This window comes from Bremia lactucae (genome assembly GCF_004359215.1).
Source record: "Bremia lactucae strain SF5 chromosome Unknown BlacSF5_NotPlaced_183_SHOA01000117.1_1171385bp, whole genome shotgun sequence".
Classification (NCBI taxonomy): Eukaryota; Oomycota; class Peronosporomycetes; order Peronosporales; family Peronosporaceae; genus Bremia; species Bremia lactucae.
In genome coordinates, this window is record NW_027152196.1 from 292117 (window position 1) to 312892 (window position 20776).

Below are 20776 nucleotides of genomic sequence, written 5' to 3' on the forward strand. Positions count from 1 at the left end.
TCCAGTGTTAATGTCCAACACACTATTGAGTTAGATTCCGACGGCTGTGCACAAGCACTAACAGCGTCGAAGTTTGACCAATCGAATAAGACGAGTGGTACGAAATAAGGATGCTTGCTTGAAAAGCAACATCCAAGATAATATCCAACGCCTATCTATAAGAGACAATGCGAAAGTCCTCGATCGACCGGAGAGTCGATCGTAGAGGATCTCGCTGTGGTTACGCAGCCAAAGTGTGAGGCAGTTAAGGAGGATGCTCCCGCAATAAAGCTTAAAGGAATAAGTTCCCAAGAATCTGCGGGAAAAAGTCCCCAGAAACCTGCGTTAAAAGTTTCCTAGGTACCTTTGTACGTAACTTTTGAAGAAGTAGCTGAAACATTAAATGTCTTAGTAAACAACAGATAAAGTGTAAGCGCTTAAACACTTGATCTGATAGCGCCTCCGAAGTTATTTTCGGAGATAACTCAATTCTCAAAGCAAGAACCGAAACGATTCCTGCATGAACTGCGTATTGGCAAAATCAAGCAGATCTGCGTACTTGTCACGGATGACAACTACGTGACCGACATTCGGTCGGCAATAGTTTTTATGAGAATGAACGGGTTCTCAGCAGCTCATGTATGGACGAAAAAATCCTCGATTAGAAGACTAGAATGGAACGTTTTACGTCCCAATCCTGGTAGTTGTTGAAGACAACCGTGCGAGTTGCCTAAGGATAGAAGCACTCGACACGAAATCGTTCTAAAACAGGTTCGAAAAACTTCAATGTTTATTAAACGTGAAGGTGTTTTTTATATACTGTGTCATGAATCATTGGCCATTGCCTCGTGAACAAGTACTTGTGATCCATAAATTCTTTATCGATCGATTAAAAGCGGGTCATGGAAGGGAGTGTACCTTCCCACATAGCTCCCCGAACTTTTGTGTGCGTAAAGTTACAGGAGGGTGGTGGCTTACTAATGCGTTTAATAGATTGAATGCTGCAACAGAACTGGCTCAAACGTCGATACCACGAAAAGATATAATCATTGAGGGAATGTCAAAATGTACTATCTTTTTGTCAATGTATTTGAAAAATGGGCTCTAATAGATCCTTATGCGTGAACAGGATATCCCGTTCACAGCAGTAAGCACCCCAAGTTGAATGCTATGGGAGTGGCTAGTTATGTCACAGGGACTTAGTAATGCCCCTGCGACATTCAACAGATGTTTAAATAATCTGTTGAGATCGGTGCAATATTTCGCACTGATCTATTTTGATGATGTCTTCGTTCATAGCAGAGCCATGAACGGAAAGTCGGACGTTGAAATACATCATGCCCACTTCCGAAAAGCTCTTACACTTATGCGTAAGCATATGTTGTATGCAAATCTAAGAAGTGTATATTCGCTGCAAGCGAAATATCATTTCTTGGGTGCACCGTAGATATTCAAGGTGATACCCGATCCGAAAAAATAAGGCAATTACCGACTCGCCCGTGCCAGTTTATGGAAAGAGACCTAAAAAGTTCCTTGGGATAGCGGCGTACGTGCACAAGTACTCACGCCGAAATGACAGTACATCATTCATCTATGCTAAGGAAAAATGTAAAGTGGTCTTGGAACGCTGATTATCAGCTTTCCTATGAGGGTAACCAGCAAAATTGATGGAATCGCCAATCCTGGGGATTGCTGACCAAGACCGACCTTTTCATGTGTTCTGTGATGGCAGCGAATTAGCAATCGGCTGTGCGTTAATGCAATATGACACAGACGGAGCAGAGCGCTTCGTCTGTTATCAATCGCGTCAGCTTCAATAAGCTGAGCGCAATTACCCATACCTGACAAAGAATTCCTTACCATAAAATATGCACTGGCTAAGTTAGGGTTAATCTCTTGGAAGATAGACAGCTCATTGTTTATACGGACCATGCGTATTTACGCACGGCCGTCAACAGCCCACACATGTCGCAGAGAATGGCGAAAAGCTTGTATTTTAGCGCCGTTGATGCCTTTCGCGCCGGCCCTATGGTGAGCCGACTGCACAAAAGGACAGTTAAGATAAACCCATGTTGCAACAATAAGTGTTCCGTCGTCAACATTACTTGGCGCCGTAAAAAGAACCTATCAAGAAGGTAAGGCTCTTAAAGGTTTGATAGACTACCTTAAAATCCATCACATCAATCCTTGAAAGGATTGTCGAAATTGTATCGATCTTTACGGATCGATACACAACACGCAATAAATTACTGTATAATTAATTCACCATTGCTGGCAACCAAATCCCCACCCATGACGACTTGCGTTCACGCATCATGTACGAGTGAGTCAACATCGTGACTTGGATCACACACCTTATTACTTAAGGAAGGACATTGACCACTAGCGATTCTGTCGTCGCAGGTTAGCGGTGATAGTCGATTATTTTTTCGTGACCAGTTATAAAATTGTGCGCAAGTTGCGACTGATCAACTGATGAACAACGGACAAATCAGTCCCTTCAAAGCGAGGTGGTGCCAGCTCGTCAAAAGATCTCATCCTTGAAAGATACAGTGGATCGCCTGGTTCGTGAAAACCAGACTCTGTCCCGAGATTATTATGTATCAGCTCGAGACCATCAGGCTTTGGCAGACGCCTTTAGCCGTTCAGAGTAATTCGGATTAGAAAAAGACTCGCACTGATGGTACCGGCGGAGAGATGCCCAGATTAGAACGTAGGATGCGTTCGCATCCTTCGAGGCAGCTCGACGTGTACGCATTGTCTTGGCGGTGCACACGAAACGGGCCGCTATACTTCGGCAGTAAATTTAGTATTGCCCACATACGTCCCGACATGTTTTGGTATGTTTACCGTAGAGATCATAAACAATAAATAAAAAATGTTTGATCTTCCATTTTTGTCAGATATCCGCTTTGTCGGTACACCGCATCAGCGATGGAATCCTGTAGCGGAACAATGTTTCTCTAGCCAGCAGGAATTCTCCTGCTGACTCGGTTTGTTTTCGTCTTCAGTGCGACCGGTGCGCACTGCGAGGATGTCGTTCTCCTCATTAGTGAGAGCATTATTGTTTTCACTAACATAATTGGTTTCGATGCTAGGCCTTTCAGCATCGTTATCAAAGTCAGTAATAGCATTATCGCTATTACTGAGTTTATCCCCTTTAATGTTGATTAAATCAACATTGCTGTCCTTCGCGTTGACCGTAGAGTCAATATGTGGTGAGCAAGAGCTACATTAATCTTTGCTTGAGCGAGTCTCTCCATCTTTTTAATAAAACATCACTCTCAAACAAGGTGTTTATATACGTGGGTGGCGTAAGCCTTTCACGCAAAACGATGCACTGAATCGTTGATGGCAAATTCTACCATCGGCAGGAACACGCTCCAACTCGTAAAAGTGTGGTCGTACTCAAAAAGTATATCTTCGAGGATTCAATTTGTTCGTTCTGTCTGACAGTATGTTTCAGGACGGTCAGAAGTTGACATTTTCACCTGTGTTCCAAGTGATTTAGACACAAATTGCCAAAACTCCGCCGTGGATCTGAAGTATCGATCTGGGACCAAACCCATGGAGTCGAAGTATCCTGCCAACAAAACCCCGAGCACAGCCTTTGGCTGTGGTCGACTCCGGGACTGCAGCAAGATGGGCCATGTAGCCGGAACAGGCAGAGGTTGTAACGGAGAACGCGATGAAGCACTAGGCTTCACCCGTTAAAAAATTTCGCAAGCACGTTTGTTGCGGACAAACTCATACTGGCGTGGCCAGTAGAAGTCGCGGCTTATCGGAGATAGGTGTTTTCACGTCCATGCTGAAAACTTATTGGCGCGTTCAATTCACGAGGCGAACCCAATTTTCCCTCCTTCTCCACGTCCGTTGAGGTGAAAAGCGTTTCCTTGTTGAACGCTTCTCGAATAGCCGTGAGGTGAAAGTAATTCGAACAAATTATCTCGTTTTGGGGGACGGTATCCACTCTTGCATGATAGTTAAGAACCTCGGTTTCCAACTGATTGTGGACGTACGGGGCTCGTACGACAAAACGACGAGACCTGTCCTCCTGGACGGAAGTGGGTCGATCAGAGAAAGAGCGCTTCCGCGCTCGCAAAAGGCTTGGAGGTTCTCAATTTCTTCGCGCATCTCACAAAAAATGAGCGTCCTTCAATGAGGGTTCTTATGGGAAAATACCTCCTTAGGAGCATGACCTGCCCTCTTTAACAGCATGGGCATGAGTCCCTCCAGGAGAGGCAAGATTACCCTGCCTCTAACGACAAAAAATGAATCTTGTAGCGTGCACCGACTACGGTCCGTATTTTGAACCGTTCCCGGAAAGCATCCAGTTTGTCAAGCCAGGTCTCGCGGCCTCATTCCACACAAATGATCTTCAAGCTTGGACAAAGGTGTGACATTTTTTGCTTGCGTACATGTGTACCACCGATGCAGGAAGAATGCATCGACAAAGCATTCCGCTTCGTCCTCATCAGGCTTGTGAAGCCTGGATGAGCCAATAGCGGAATATGGTATCGATCGTTGCTCATACCAGACCAGAGAATTAGGCTGCATCCAAGGCTTGTTTCGGGAGCAACCTGCAAAACATTGCGGTCCCTTTCCCGTTGGCTCATGTTAACGCTAAGGTTAACATTACTTTCGGAGTGATCCTTGGCATTCCGTCCCTGGTGAGCATACTAGCACCACCAGTAGCAAGCTTCCCGAAGTGACCTTAGCGATCACTTCGTTCCTGGTGATGCTTTCTGACATCATCAGAGTTATCATCGTCCATGGAGTCATCACAAGATGACTCCGCACCAAAAGGGTCTGCCGAAGTGTAAGAAAAAATTCCGTATCACCTCTTTGGTTGTCACAATAGAAATCGTAAAAGTTAAAGCTCAAGGCTCCATTCGAACTTTAGTCTTCCCCTTTAGACTGCTCGGAGTCACTAACCACAGGGTTTTTTAATGTCACAACCGGTCGATTTGGAGGCCTTAACGGTTACCACCGAGTCGGGCGATGACGCCGACTCGGCCCAGTAACCTACAATGGGAGAATTTTCAATTAAGGCCAGTAGAATACATGCGTTGAATACTGCCGGAGTCGATAAAATAAATTATGTCTTCTTCGCAATTACTGTAACGGGGCACTCCGACTTGTACTGCTTCAGTACAAGTCCAATTCGCACTGCTTCAGTTGGGAGTGGTACCTTACGTTATTTCACGTACACTAGTACGTGCAGAGGAAAACTTCTCTTTAAGGTAACTAGCTTAAAGAGGGTAAAATGAAAACTGTATTAATATAACTAAGTAACGCTTTTCTCTATCTGTTCACTCTAACTTATTATAAACTAATACTAAACATGCAATTGAATTCTTATCTCTATCTTATCTGCAACTCTCTCTTTGATTACTCCTACAGCTGATTAGTCTGCGGAATAAATAGATATAATGGCCTATACCTATATATATATAAGATTTCTGGACATTACTATTTAAAGTAATATCCTATAAATATTATCTACCTTTTAGATAATAGATTAATTAATAACCTTGAAGTATTAATTTCATATAACGATACACCCCGTTACAATAACAGTATTGATGATAGATGTCATTAGATATCGAATTCAAATTTAAGTTGCAATTCCGTTGACAATTTGAAGTAAAAGCTCTAATTTTGAACCTATTTAAATGGACATCAACGATTCTCGCTACATTGGGCTTTATATGGCCAAAGCTATTGGCGAAGTCGTCAATCATTGAAAAGTCGGATCTTGCTGAGGCACCAACATTCTTTTCATCGACGGATTAATTAATCAAAGATAAATTAGTAATTTGACGGCAATAATTATATCCCTGGCGAGCCAGTTCTCCTTCGCTAAAGTGCGATCGAGCATACATATCATAACTACTCTCCCTTTGAGTTCTAAAATCTTCGAGAGCTTACAAGAACATAGCTACATCTTGATTCAAAGATTGTTTGCTTTAATAACTTGTCCTGCCTCTAGTTTCGGCAATGATGAATGGGCACGTGCCATTTAAACTTCGTCCTTTTGTAAGAAATACTAAAGTGATTGTTTCCATCGTCTTTTCCACAGCCACAGTGGACGAAATCGTTTAGAAGCTTAAATCCCTTTTAATGAGCAATCCTGTAATTTTATGATTGCTTAATGTTGTGAAAGCGAAAATATAAGTGTCACATGATAAGATCCTTCTTCTACCAATGAAATACTACGAAATCCCACGAAGCTTGAAACTCACAATACTAACTTTATGGTCGTGTTTCTCCATTCGGCGTGGCGACATTTACAAGAGTTTGGATTATCGACTACAAGATCCAGCTAGTGATCCTGAAACCATTTAATTTCATTAAGTAAGGCCATCTTGGTTTTTTTTCATGACATCTTATTGTCTTTGACGTGTAAGAAACACACCCAAAAGACGTGATCCCCATGATTCAGAAAATGATCGAAAAAAGGTCCCTATTCTGAAAAAAAAAAGGCAGATTTCTCCGCATATATGCACTTTTTTGTTAAACACGACGTTACACCAAAAGAAACAACAATTAAAATGAAAAAAAAAGAGCTCACAACATGACGGCGCTACGGTCAAGGAGGCTTCCTGGATGGGAAGCTTCGCTTGTAATAAGACGTTGAGACATTGTGCCAATTTGAGAGAGATCTCGGTCATGCTTTAGTCCTATCAATCACTTTGCAATATTCTCCGTGCCGCCTACGTTAGCCACAAAATGCGTCTCTTTGCGTATTCATTAGCTGTCTGTGTAACCCTTCTACTGTCCACGTATGGAAAAGATTGCAAGGACTCGCCGAATGCAAGGACCGAGCCTCCACCAGGAGCTGTCGTTGTCGATCGCACGGGCAAATACGAGGGAAGTGTAAAAACTATAAAACTAGGGGTCGATCAGCTCAAAGCGTCGTCTAGCCCTCAGTCGCTCTTCATCTTTCCTGGCGATTACAATGAGCAAATTTTTATCCGTGACCATGTCAAATCCCTCAGTATTCAGGGGTACACGTGTGATACAACCGATTACAAGCATAACCAGGTGACCATCACTCATTCCAAGGCCCAAAAAGATTTGGCATCGGATGTCGAGGACAATCGTAACTTTCTCACGAGTACCCTCGGTATCGAATCTGCGTCCGCAAAAGTCTATAACCTCAATGTAGCCAACACCGCTGGCCAAATGAAGAAAGATGGTCAGGCTGTAGCCATCTCCTCGTATGGAAAAAGCCAGGGCTTCTATGCTTGCAGCATTAGGGGATATCAGGACACGTTATTTGCCCACAAAGGTCGGCAACTCTATGTCAAGTCCCACATTAGTGGTGCCGTGGACTTTGTGTTTGGCCAAAATGCCGTAGCGTGGTTTGAATCCTGTACCATTGAGTCGATTGGAAAGGGCTGGATTACTGCCAATGGCAATACAAAGCCGGAGAACGAGAATGGGTACATTTTCAATAACTGCCAAGTCAGAGGGACTGGCCCGACCTTCTTCGGGCGTCCGTGGAACCCTTATGCCCGTGTTGTATTTCAAAAATGCCACCTAGGGAGCCACATTGATCCCAAAGGGTGGTCCCCATGGAGAGTCAGTCTGGATAAAGTGACTTTTGCCGAGTATGGAAACACTGGCCCGGGCTCCAAGACGGATCAACGCGTGCCGTTTAGCACGCAGCTGGACAAAGCAAAGGATATTAAGGAGGTCCTTGGTGATGGGTACATGGATGAGTGGTTTGTTGACCCGTTGTTTCAAAAGTAAGAACAATGGAAGGGCAAGTGGCTACTTAATGCCAGAGTGTCGTCATGGGATTCAATAATACGCGACATGCTCTACCGTTTTTATTGTTAAGTATTCGTGAAGTAGCTTTCTCCTTTCTTTTAAGATTTTTAAGCGATAGCTATTATGCGAAGCCACTCAACGAGAAGCCGGATCTTGCTGAGGTTCTGACATTTTGTAAATTGATCGATTGTTGAACTTAGTTGAATGATGGCAACAACCTCATCCTTGACAAGTCAAAAAAAAAATCTCGTTGTCCAAAACTCACAAAATCGATGAGATTTTATATGTAAAGGCAACATATCACCCGAAAAGTTATTACAATATTTGGGCGGCAAATAATTTGCAAAGGAACTAATTAACGCGTGTAACAAATCGTTGCTGTATATAGGAAACAACCATCTCTGCAAAAGACCAGTCATGATGTATGAATAAAGTGTCCAAATGTGTCAGAACGTCATAATATGATATTAAAAAAACAAGGACGAAACTCACAAACCTTCGATGACCCTCAAAATGTAATACAATCGCTTCATCTTATATAACCTTACTCACGACGACGAGAGCACTTGGCAGGAGACGCCTCGATACTCGGAGGCTCCGTCTCCTCACGAGTTTCGTTCTCACCTCCATTCATTCCGTCTGCCTCTTGCGCTACCTTTTCCATCTCGTTAGACGGCGTAATCGCCAATACTGATTTCGAACCAGCACCTTTCTTTACTGGGCCTTGACCTTTCACAACGGGTGGCAAGCCCCTGCCTTTGCCACCCTGAAGCCACGCACAATTCACGTATACTTGCCACGGGTCCCCATGCATTGCGAGCCAGTAGATCGTCATCCGATTCGCATTAGCGCACTTGGCGTGATCAAACGGCACTTTAGCCGGGGCGCCTGGATATTTGTTTTGACAGTTATTTGCAAACAACACCTTGGTTTTGTCGCACCAGACCTCACACGGGCCTATGTGATTAAATTCCGAGAATTCGAGGTCCGACGTTGGGAGTTTCGAGCGTTCGGATTCTTTAAGTAACGTGAGACCACACTCGGTGTTACTCGCGGCGGTTTCAAGCTTTTGATTCTCAACGATAAACTCGCCAAGCGAGTTGTACCCCTTGGATGCGAAGAGGTCAGCAAAGTACGACAGTGTCGCATTGGAACCGTAACCATACTTGGGATGGTCAAACGGGCCCCAACGTGTCCCCCTATCGATCGTGGCACTGTAGCCACTCTTCATGAACCCATCAATCGTTACGTTGGGATTGGTAAGATACCCATGGCCTCGCACGCTTAAGACTGGCGCAAGCATCGCGGCTACCGTTGCAAATAATTTAATTGAAACCATTTGTTTTTCTGTGATTCTCTTCTATTGCGCTAGGCGCGTTTTTAAATGAGAAGGCACGTGTGTGTCTTGCGGGAAGCAAAAAAATGTAAGGAAAACGAAATTGGCTGTGCACATCGAGATAAGCGTCGCGTTTTTTTCGTGGAGCAGAAACGAAGTCTCGAGCGTACGTACGAGACGAAGCATACTGTATGTATCGTTATAGAGAAAGCATAAGGAATCTAAGAATTCCTTCTAGACGTTGTTTAATTGCAACGGAGGCATCTGGACAGTCATCGATTTTGAATCACGATGGGCAAAGGTCCGACGGAAGCAATTTGGCTGGCTCTACGACTGGACTGAATTTTCAATTTCGGGAATATTGCCACGATATGGGCCAAAATACATACTTGATATCGTCGTGCCCTTTTCTAACAAGATCATTGATACTCGACACTACCAATTTAAGTAAAGGCCAAATTTAAAATTATTTGCTTACGCTCGGTTAGATTGTTCATCCAGCCAAACGCCCGGATAAGGTGCAGCACTCGCGGCAGCTGGCGCGCCTCCTGTTGAAATACAGTTGAGTCCAATATGAAGCAGAAAAGGTACCCCTTTACTGCGAGATACGGTAATATCCTTCACGGAAGTTTCGCTACGATAGTCAGGGCGAGCACTTTTGCCACGAGAAAGCAAAGAAACCTGGTTATGAATTGTTTTGATACAATGTGATTTTTTTTATTTCACTAGTTACATATATTTTTTCGATTCGCGAGCACATTTTGCTAGGACTGATGACACTACTAGCCAACCTACGCTGAGAATAGTGAAGGTTAGTTACTCGATTACTCACGACACTGACGTGCAGAGGAAGGTTGTAAGTACTCTGTCGATTCTAAGGCTTCAGTATCGAGAAAAGTAATCCTGTATTAATATATTAAGTTTTTTATAACGATCTTCTATCTACTAAATTATGTAAAGCGCTTCCATGCGCACCGTGGGGTGAACTGAAATCAATTACTGTTATCTTGTTGCTTCGATCTTACCAAATTTGGTAATGTTGGGAATATTTAGTAAAACTATAAATCTCATACTTCTTCATTATATATTCCTCTAATAGAAAATAATATTTATAACTCGTCTTGTAGGAAAAAATATCTATGTAATGATATGCCCGTTACATTCACGTTGAGCGTATTTATTCTAAATTTCTCGGCTTACAGATGGCCGTTGTCCCATAAGTGATCCCCTTAATTGAGTGCACCTATGTGCATCTTGCATAAGGGTGGGTCACTATGTGAACCTCGCCCAAGTGGTCGGTCAATAATTTTCACATGATCAAGTAAACTCAAGGGTTACGACTAAGGTAAATAAATCTATTTTAAAAATATATTATTAATCTAAATACTGCAAGGCTCTGCCTCTATTTTGACTACTGCTAACTCGAAGAAAATTAGTTCGAAATAATTACTTGACAAATTCTCAACTTTAAGCATAAAATTGTATCGAACTCATTCTAATCTTTCGCCTCAAAGTGCCGCAATCTTTATCACTCTATTTTCCCTCATAATCGAAGCAAGCTGCAGCTTAAGGTCAATGCATTATTTTTCAAATTATAGAAGCAGACAGTGCCTTAACTATGAAAGAGAAAGTCGGAAACTCAACAAATACGGCCTCTTCATTTTCACAATTCTTTGAATAATCGCACAAAAGCAATTTGAATTTTAATTATCGACTTCTACATACATGAACCGTAGCAATCTAAGGTCGTCATATTTTTGTCTAATTAAAAGCCAGAATCGACATTACGCCTCGCGACTTTTTTTAAAATTACGCAAAAGTATACTTTTAATTGACGCATTTCCTAAGAAACGACGCTAACATTTGGCTACATTATTGGACAATATGAAAATCTGAAAAAAAGTATAAGCTTTAACTCTAAAACTCAAAAAGTAAAAATAGGGAATCGGCAAAGGCACACTCCCCTTTTGGTATATGCACACATTTTCCTTTCCCCGTCTGTTAGTTTTAGTTGAATAAAAACTACAGATTAAAATGACAACTTATAACATTTTTATTATTCCGCTATATCGCAAAATAAACAATTCTTCCTTTAGTCGTCGTCCTATGGACTTTAATACACTATCACACACACCCTAAATCACATTCGGAAATCGCTGTAGCCACACACCTTAACTTTCTACATGAGAGTAGTGTAATGGGTGTGACTGCCCCTGAGCACATCAGAAACCGTGTTTTTGTTCGGCGGTGTTAGATGTATTGTTTCAAACTAGTGAGAAAATTTCAAAAGCCCACCGCACTTGATTGGCAAGTCATAAGAAGAGCGAAAAAAAGAGCAGCAAATCGAGCACGAGGGAGAAATTGAGCTGGAAATAACCGATAAGGGTCGGAGGTGCGCTCTTGCGCATGTATGTTAGTCTTTGGTGGTCAAGCTAAGGATGAATTTATTACATTTGCTCCAACCAACTTTTGCAGAAGTGCATACGAACCTTTCAAAAAGGCAAATCTTAGTGGTTTGTTTTGTACCCAGGGGGGAATCTATCGACGATTGTATAGGAATAACTGTTGATTATGGTTGCCGTGGAAGGACCATATAGTAACAACATTTTATGTGACGTCTTTATTCAATAAGTCGAGTATTAATTATTAACACTCTGGCATTAAGTTGCCACTTTGCCCTTCCATTGTTCTTACTTTTGAAACAACGAGTCAACAAACCACTCATCCATGTACCCATCACCAAGGACCTCCTTAATATCCTTTGCTTTGTCCAGCTGCGTGCTAAACGGCACGCGTTGATCCGTCTTGGAGCCCGGACCAGTGTTTCCATACTCGGCAAAAGTCACTGTATCCAGACTGGCTGAATCACCCCATGGAGACCACCCTTTGGGATCGATGTGGCTCCCGAGTTGGCATTTTTGAAATACAACACGAGCATAAGGGTTCCACGGACGCCCTAAGAAGGTCGGGCCAGTCCCTGTGACTTGGCAGTTATTGAAAACGTACCCATTCTCGTTCTCCGGCTTCGTATTGCCATTGGCAGTAAGCCAGCCCTTTCCAATCGACTCAATGGTACAGGATTCAAACCACGCTACGGCATTTTGGCCAAACACAAAGTCCACGGCACCACGAATGTGGGACTTGACATAGAGTTGCCGACCTTTGTGGGCAAACAACGTGTCCTGATATCCCTTAATGCTGCAAGCATAGAAACCCTGGCTTTTTCCAGACGAGGAGATGGCTACAGCTTGACCATTTATCTCAATTTGGCCAGCGGTATTGGCTACATTGAGGTTATAGACTTTTGCCGACGCAGATTCAATACCGAGGGTACTCGTGAGAAAGTTACGATTCGAGGTCACGCTTGACGGCAAATCGTTTTGAGATTTGGAATGAGTGATGGTCACCTGGTTTTGCGTGTAATCGGTCGTATCACACGTGTACCCCTGGATAATTAGGGATTTCACGTCCTTGCCGATAAAAATTTGCTCATTAAAAGTGCCAGGAAAGATGAAGAGCGACTGAGGGCTGGACGACGCTTGAAGTTGTGCAACGCCTAGATTTATAGTTGTTACACTTCCCGCGTATTTGCCCGTGCTATCAACAACGACGGCTCCTGGTGGCGGCGTCGTTCTTGCATTCGGCGATCCGTTGCAGTCGTCTCCATACGTGGTTACGACAAAGGTAGCACAGACGGCCAATGAATACGACAAGAAACGCATTATTTACGTTGTTGATGAAAGCGGCAAAAGAATAACTGCCAAGGCTGAAGAGGACTCTTTGCGATGCCTCATCCCCAAGGCTTCGGATCAGACATCGCGCAACTGTTCTTATTAAAAACCCATCGCGCCGTTAAGCTGTATTTTTATTTAACGGATTATTATTTACTTTTACAATTGGAAACGACATATTCTCATGGTGGCCGTAATCTGATTTTTTATTGTTAGATGGCTGTTTTTTAGATCGGTAATTTGACCACGTGGTGCTCTAAGAAGCAAGGAGTATCGTTGAGGAGACTTTATCATGCACAATAATATTGCGATCGATACTACTATTATAATATTGGCTTGCACATGAGGCCACTAATTTGAAAACTCTTCGAAGGAACAGCTAGATCAGAAATTCGAAGGACGAGATCTCACCGAAATGTGAATTTAAATTTCTCGTAATGTCTCCACATTGAGAAAAACGACTAATACTGTAAAGTACAAATCCTTCCTAAATTTACAACGAGGAGCAGATATTCAATAATTTACAGTACAAGCTTTGTGAGCTGCTTTCTTAGTATTCTTTGTTTAAGCATGTACCGATTAGTCTTATGATTCCTTTATATTGTCCAAGAGAGAGTTAGCGGATTGGGATTGTTTTCTTGACAGGGAGTTAACCTTCCGGACGATTCTGTCCACTTTGGCTGTAAAAAAGACAAAGCAAACAATCGCTTCTGCATTTTTTGCACACGGATACTGTTTATATGGATTGTGGCTGGCCACTCACTCCGAACCCAGGTAGGACAGGCATGGGAGGAAACAATTCTTGAATCAAGTTCTAGTATCACACTGAACCATGCTCGCTTTTATATCATTAACTGAGGGTCTTTGTGCACGTATGAGATTTCGCTCCACGTGTTCCGCGTTTACTTCGCTGGAATCGCAGCCGCTTATCTGACGCTAGTAATGCAGTCAAAGCTGCGATTGGCTTATACGTTGGACCAACCGGCTTGTTTGGGTAATGATATGTAAACGATATTTAAGTATTTTCGCTCACACTTTCGCGAAAACAAATTTTGATTGGCTGTAAAGGATTTTTATTTTTAATCATAATTTCTCGATAAATTAAGGTCATACGAAATCCTCTTGAACGGAATGTTACATCTGAATCAGAATGCAATATTTCACTTATCTTTAGTTAAGAAGGATAGCTTGTATTGGACGGTTAATAAATAACATTTATCATTAATTTAGAGAGCCTATACCTATACAAATCCTAATTCAAGGGATTCAAGGCTCGTAGAACCAAGCGGCAACTAGTGCCCAAGAGTATATACCTTAGAAAGCTTCTATCTCTTACAGATCAAAATGCACAAGCTTGAGGAAGGCACTTGATGCTTTAAGATCAAAAAGGGAACTGCACTTTATTTAATTATTTAATCTAAAACCTTACCCTAGATAAACCAAAATAGATTTCGGCCGCAGATTTATGTTTGGCGGCGACCACATTTATTAGCCATAAATGGGATTTGAGTCATTAACTATTTTAGAATAGAATAAAAGGGTATTTTACCCATAAAGTAAATGTACCACAACAACGGTTCTCCAACCGATGTCATTACCTATTTTAAAATAGAATAAAATGGTATTTTACCCATAAAGTAAATGTACACTCAACAACGGTTCTCCAACCGATGTGTGCCCCATTACACTTACTGCAAAGAGTGACCTTTCACTAGATACTGAGTGCACACAACCTAGTCCCAGCAAGGCCTTTCGGAAATTTACTACTCCGTGAATAAACTTCCTGTTATTTGAGCGCAGACGTAGAAATGTGTAGCAAGTGCAGTGCCACAAAATTATATTTCGTTTTCTCGTTTAGCTTTTTTGGATAACTAGTAGCAGATTGGAGTTCGGACTTTTTGTATGATTGATGAGGGAAATTCGCAATTTTGGCAGATATTTAGGGGGATTTTCGGGGGTTTCGGAGATAAGCCTTTAATTGGTCACAGCCTTGCCAACCCCTGTACTAATTTCTAGTCAGCCTTCCAACACCTTTGCCGCGCTGCAACTTCAAGCGGTAAACACGATTTCTTCATAGACAGCTCAAAACATGCCGCGTGCAATGAGGCAAACATCGGTTGGTGAACCGTTGTTGTGGTACATTTACTCTATAATAAAACACCCTTTTGTCCCATTTACAGTATTTAATTACTCTAACGGGCTAAAGTTGCCCTAATGTTACACAATCCCCGAGAAGTACAGTTTGTGTACTTAAATAGATGGTCAATTGCTTAGATAGGAATTATATATAAGACAATTCAATACAAAACAGTCTGAAAACTACTCCCTGCTTGGTAAGTGCGCACGAGGAGCCGGATTAACGCTTTTATGATGACACGTATATTAAAGTACTAAAAGCGTTGGGTAAGGTCGCTAAGGCGCGCACCACAACAAGCTCAATGCACGTGAGAAAAGTCTGTCAAACCGCGTCCTCGCTGTGCTAGGGTGTGTGCTTTAGTAGATAGTGGCCGTAATACGACGTGCCCGCCTACACTTACAGAAATCCCATTTATTATGGTAACAAATGTGGTCGCCGCCAGATATAAATCTGGCGGCCGAAATCTATTTTAATTAGGTAAGGTATGATTTTTAGATTTAATCATTGAATAAACTTTAGTTTCCCTTTTGATCTTAAAACGTCTAGTGCCTTCCTAAGGCTTGCACGCTGATCTGGAGCGATAGAAGACTTTCTGAGGTACATACTCTCGGGCACTAGTCGCTACTTGGTTCTTAAAATCCCTGAATCCCTTGAATTAGAATTTCTTTAGCTTTTATAACTTGTACAACTCCCTGAGTTGTTAACACTTAAGTTATTCTATATAACTAAGAGACTCTTTGAGTCTATAAGTTTATCTCTGACTTTAGGAGTGAGGTTGCTCCACTACACCTGGTAGCACTCGTAGTCAATCTACGTATGAGTCTTTATAAGACTAAGCCTCTACTGAAGTGGAAAAGTTTCCAGAGCTTTCAGAGGCGCAACGCACAGCCTATGAAAAGCTCAAAACTTTGTTTAGGGCTTGAACATATTCAGTTTATTATATCCAAGGGGCCAGAGGTCCTCCATGTAAGGCTTAAAGCCATCATGCAATACGAAATCTTGCTGATCGGACAGGTTCAGGATTACCTTGCGGCATCTTTGCCAACTCGGTTTATCTCTGTATTTAAATAACAGTCTAAATCTCACCTTTTAGTTGTCCATGCGAAGGCATTTGAGGAAATGGAGGGAGAAAACCTGCCTTTTTGGATAAGTCCATGGAGATGTTTATTGACCCCGCCATGCTCTTAACATAACGGCAAATGGTGGCTATGGCCATTTCAAGCTCGGCAGAAGAGCCATGGAGTGGACACTATCTTGCAGCACGTCCATAAACGACGCTTTTCCCTCATATGATACGCTGACTAGCAAATGACATGCATGTTTGAGCTGCCTGATCAGGCTTTCCGCATTCGATCACAGCTACTAGCGACTCGACAGGGTAAACGTGCCCTAGGGGACTATGTCCAAGAGTTGAGTCCTCTCTTTACATCTATGCATCAAGACCCGGTGCAAGAAGCAACCGTTGTGGCCATCTTTATGATGAGTCTCAATGAGGGGGTCGCCCGGACGGAATTATTCCGATATCATCCTGCTTCTTTCGACCACGCAATTTTCATAGCGTCACACGCTGTGTTCTACGCTAAATTTACTCGTGTTACCACGCTTTTTACGGCACAAGCATTTCTAGCACATATGTCACCGTCTAATAGAGCGGAACCCATAAATGTAAAAAAAATAAGCGTTGTTGAGAAGAGAAAAAAAGTGTTTCAAGCTGTAGAACAGCATAAGAACGTCCGTGGATGTTATATGTGCGAAAGCACGAAACATTTACGCCCGAACTGTCCCCTTTGAAATACGCGTATAGCTCGAAAGAGCACACACTCCGACCTATACCAGAAATTTGGTACGGTGCGGGAAAACGTCGGTACCCAGTAGGTACGAGGCGCCCCACTGGGGGAGATCTAGGCTCTGTCGAACGTCTAGGAGGTATAAGTAAACAGACCCTAGCCCTAATTAGTTCGCTGCGTACTGGCACGGAGCGTGAGTACAAGCCGTTCTTGCTAGTCGCCCATGCGACTGTGAAGCGTTATGATCAGCCATGGTCAATTTATATTGACTCCGGAGCGTCTTGCAATTATGCTCGACGTCTTTACCTTGAAGTAAGTCAATAAACACGTTAAGGCGCTTAAAGTGCATGAAAGTGATACAGTCCCTGTCCGCTTTGCGACTGATATTCGTGTCACCGTTCCTAAAGTTCTGTTTAACTTAGGTAAAAAAAAAAGTTTCTAGACTTGACAGTGTGGAACGCTGTCTTGTCCTTGATTTGGATTTAAGATATGACCTCATCCTTGGTATGGCTTGGCTTGAATGTCATGAGCCATGGATCGATTGGGGGTCTAGGACCTTGGGAACCACGCGTAATGTTCCTAGCACAGCTTTGAAGAGTCATGAACCCACCTTTGCTTTGCAAGAAAAGCGCTATTGGCGCGAATTACTAACTAAATCTGTCGGTGTTTTAGACATTGGAATGTCTGAGTTAGTAAATTCCAATGTTGAAGACATTATTTCTGAGCCGGACCAAGAAAAGGGCGGCACAACACGTACATGCCAATTGTGTCATTACTGACACTCCTTATGTTACCACCTCGGCCGACCACACTAGGTGGACTTAGTATACCACTCGACGTGACTCAGGTATCACACCCTTCATGACTCGACCTTAGGCGTACAATGCTTTCAGCATTCAGTGAATTATCATTACAACGAAGGTCACTAGCCAAGGGATTTCGGGTCAAACCCTTTTAATGCACGTGAAGTGACTCACTGGACGAGGAAGTTGAGTTACCTAACTTTGTCGGATGTCAATTCGACACCAGCTCTGGTATAGATTTAATACAGGCTGAAACATTTGGGAAAGTGAATGTCCAGTTCTTTAAGAGGTCTACTTTCTCTACTTCAAGACAGGAGAGACGCAAAGCGTCTACTTCCTCACAAAGTGATACGTGACAAAAAATGTCGGTGTCGAATGAGGAGATATGCTTTCTCGTACCATTCCAGCCTCGTGCTTAGCGCGGAAGAAATCGTCAATGACGTCATACTGTTCTTTTGGTAAAGGCCACTGTCGGGTGACGCAGTATTTCGTTCCAAGGACCAACCCAATTTCATGACAGACACCTCTATCCGGGGGTAAAACAGATGGTGGATATTACATACCACATCTTGGAATTCCTTAATCGAGGAATAAAAGGGATCCGTAGGGTCTTTAAGGATCGATGACCCATTTCGCGCACTAAGTGCAGCATTGGTGTCATCCAGGACAGCTTCGTCTAGAAGTGACGATGAGCTTAACTTAATCGTTGGTCGAATGACCACCGTCTCAGATAAGTCACCAACCTTTTATAGCTCGGCCGCACTCATCGATAGACATTTCGTCTCGCTCTAATAAAGCATGTAACGAAGGGATTGCCGCAAGGCTAACTTCTCCCTCGATGTTACCATTCACACTATTTACAAGCGTATGTAAGTGCTCTCTAAAAAGCCAAATAGTAAATGGCGCATTGTACATGCTTATGATAAGCTTAATGCTGCCACTATACCAGCACAAATCCTAATTCCTATGAAAGGATGTTCTTCAGAACAATATGGTGAGATGTTCAATGTACAGTGCACTTGACTTAGTCGATGGATATTACCAACTGCTCATGCGAGCTAGTAATATCTCGCTTACATTGGCTAGCACCCCAAGCGGTATGTTATGGGAGTAGTTGGTTATGCCACAAGGGCTTTTCAACGCCCCGGCAACATTTAATCGTCTAGTGACGCAACATTTCCGCCCTCATCCAGGTTATGCACAGACTTATTTCGATGACATATTTGTCCGTAGTCCTGCGGAGCAGGGCCAGACGGATGTGGAAATCCACATATACCAGTTGTGAGCAGTGCTCGAGTGTATGCGAACAAAGAGATTGTATGCCAATGTATTAGAATGCATTTTTGGCGCAGAAGAATTTTTTTTTTAGGATGCTTCATTGAAAAGCGAGGCCTTAGAGTGGATCCCGCTAAGGTGAAAGCCATAGTAGATTGGCCGGTTCCTAAGATTAAAAGGATTTGCGCAAGTGGTTGGGTTTTGCTAACTATTTACACAAATATAGCGAAAATTATTCTGATATGACTAGGCCATCATCTAATCTCCCTAAAAAGGTGCTGGACTAAGCCAGAGCATAATGCCTTTCAAGCAGTTGAGGATATTCGTATCCATGCCCCAAATCTGGCACTGCCAAGTCCAAATCGGCCTTTCAGGTTCGTCTGTGACGCATCGGATTTTGCCATTGGCAGTGCTCTGTTACAAAGATATGATGCTGGGCGTAAACGTGTAATTTCGTTCGAGTCTAGACAGTTTCAAGCTGCGGAAAAGAACCTATAAGTTCAGGACAAATATTTACTTGCAATGAAGTCTACTCTTGTCAAATTCTAAGCCGTTTTTGATATACAGACCACGCGTCATTACGAACTGCGACTAAGTCGCCCCATCTCTCGTAGAGAATGGCTTGATGGCTATCCTTTTTCGCCGAATACAATTTCGAGGTAGATCAAAAGCCTCATAAGCAGAATGCTTTGGCTGATGTGTTATCACGCAGGCCGGATTATGAGCTCTCTCATTTAATGACAATATTTTTGCCTATTAGTGGATAAATTCATTTGGCTTACGTTTAGAATCAACAGTGCAGCTCTGCCACGAGCTCCAAACAGCACTGACTCGGGTTTTAAATTGTCGACACTTTTGCGTGCAAGGTTACATCGATTTTCTATCGATAACGACCTGTTGCTTATTGCACTGACACTGCGGACCCTCCCGCGTTTCCTTGTTCCTCATGATGAGAATTGAAGTACCGAATCCTCTATGAGGCACACGATACTGTCCTTGGTGGTCATCCCGGTAGAGAAAAGACCTACGGCTACGTTAGTCAAATTTATTGGTGGCGCAAACTTTATAAATAGGTCAACACATTCGTTCGCACATGCAAAACTTTCCACGAGTTAGACCCTCGGCGCATGCTGCTCCACCACTGGCAAGTCTGCCCGTACCCACAGGGTGTTGGGAGTATATTGGTATGGATTTTGTTTTCGGCCCTACCGAAAGATTCGGCCGGGAACTCTGGCACTGTGGTCTTTGTTGACCTATTGAGCAAAATGGCTCACTTAGCGGCTGTGCCGGATTCCATTAATGGTGAAGGTACAACATGCTGTTTATTGATCGCGTGTTTCGACAACACGGTTTGCCAGTGGCTTTGTCTCTGATCGGGACCCCCATTTCACGAATAAATTTTTTAAATCAATTTTCCGAATTTTTGGCACCACATTGGACATGTCCACCGCGGACCATCCGCAGATTGACGGTCAAACGGAATTTGTCAGTCGTGTCATTGAAGAAGTTTTACGCAATGTGTGGTCCGACTCGAAAGCGCTGGGGCTCAATGCTCCCAGTGGTGGAATTTGCATTAAATAACGCTGTCCGTGTATCTAGAGACTATTATCCGCTCTATCTTAGCGGTCTCACTCACTCACGCGTTCAATTAACGCTGCCTTGGTAGGGGAGAATTAGCCGATAAGCTTGCATATATCAACCCAGTAACCATTCGTAAACAAGTAAGCGAGTTTTCTGCGACGCGGTTATTGTCTTAAAACATGTACGTGACACGATGGCTGATAGCCAAGCCAAACAATAAGAACAAGCATATGCCAAAGGCTGAAGCTGTACTAATTCTTATGCGGTTGGAGACAGAGTTTCTTTAACGCTAACAATCTTCCTACTAACTTGGTTTCCGCGGTCTTCAAGACCAAACTACACCTGCGCTATATTAGATCATGACCTAG

General features: G+C 43.0%; 3 protein-coding genes across 3 annotated transcripts; 1 reads left to right on the plus strand and 2 right to left on the minus strand.

The window, feature by feature from the left end:
* Nucleotides 1-6674: 6674 nt before the first annotated feature.
* On the minus strand, nt 6675-9097 carry CCR75_001510 (uncharacterized protein; the record flags this gene model as incomplete). The annotated part of the gene is made up of 2 exons (XM_067959613.1): nt 6675-8159; nt 8311-9097. The coding sequence occupies 2 exons, from the start codon at nt 9095-9097 to the stop codon at nt 8110-8112; spliced, it is 837 nt and encodes a 278-aa protein (XP_067815556.1). The 3' UTR covers nt 6675-8109.
* Nucleotides 6712-7737, plus strand: CCR75_001511 (uncharacterized protein; the record flags this gene model as incomplete). Its single annotated transcript, XM_067959614.1, has 1 exon — nt 6712-7737. One exon carries the CDS (start codon nt 6712-6714, stop codon nt 7735-7737), a length of 1026 nt encoding a protein of 341 aa, XP_067815912.1.
* Nucleotides 9098-11784: 2687 nt separating the features above from the next.
* On the minus strand, nt 11785-12816 carry CCR75_001512 (uncharacterized protein; the record flags this gene model as incomplete). The annotated part of the gene is made up of 1 exon (XM_067959615.1): nt 11785-12816. One exon carries the CDS (start codon nt 12814-12816, stop codon nt 11785-11787), a length of 1032 nt encoding a protein of 343 aa, XP_067815554.1.
* Nucleotides 12817-20776: the final 7960 nt, after the last annotated feature.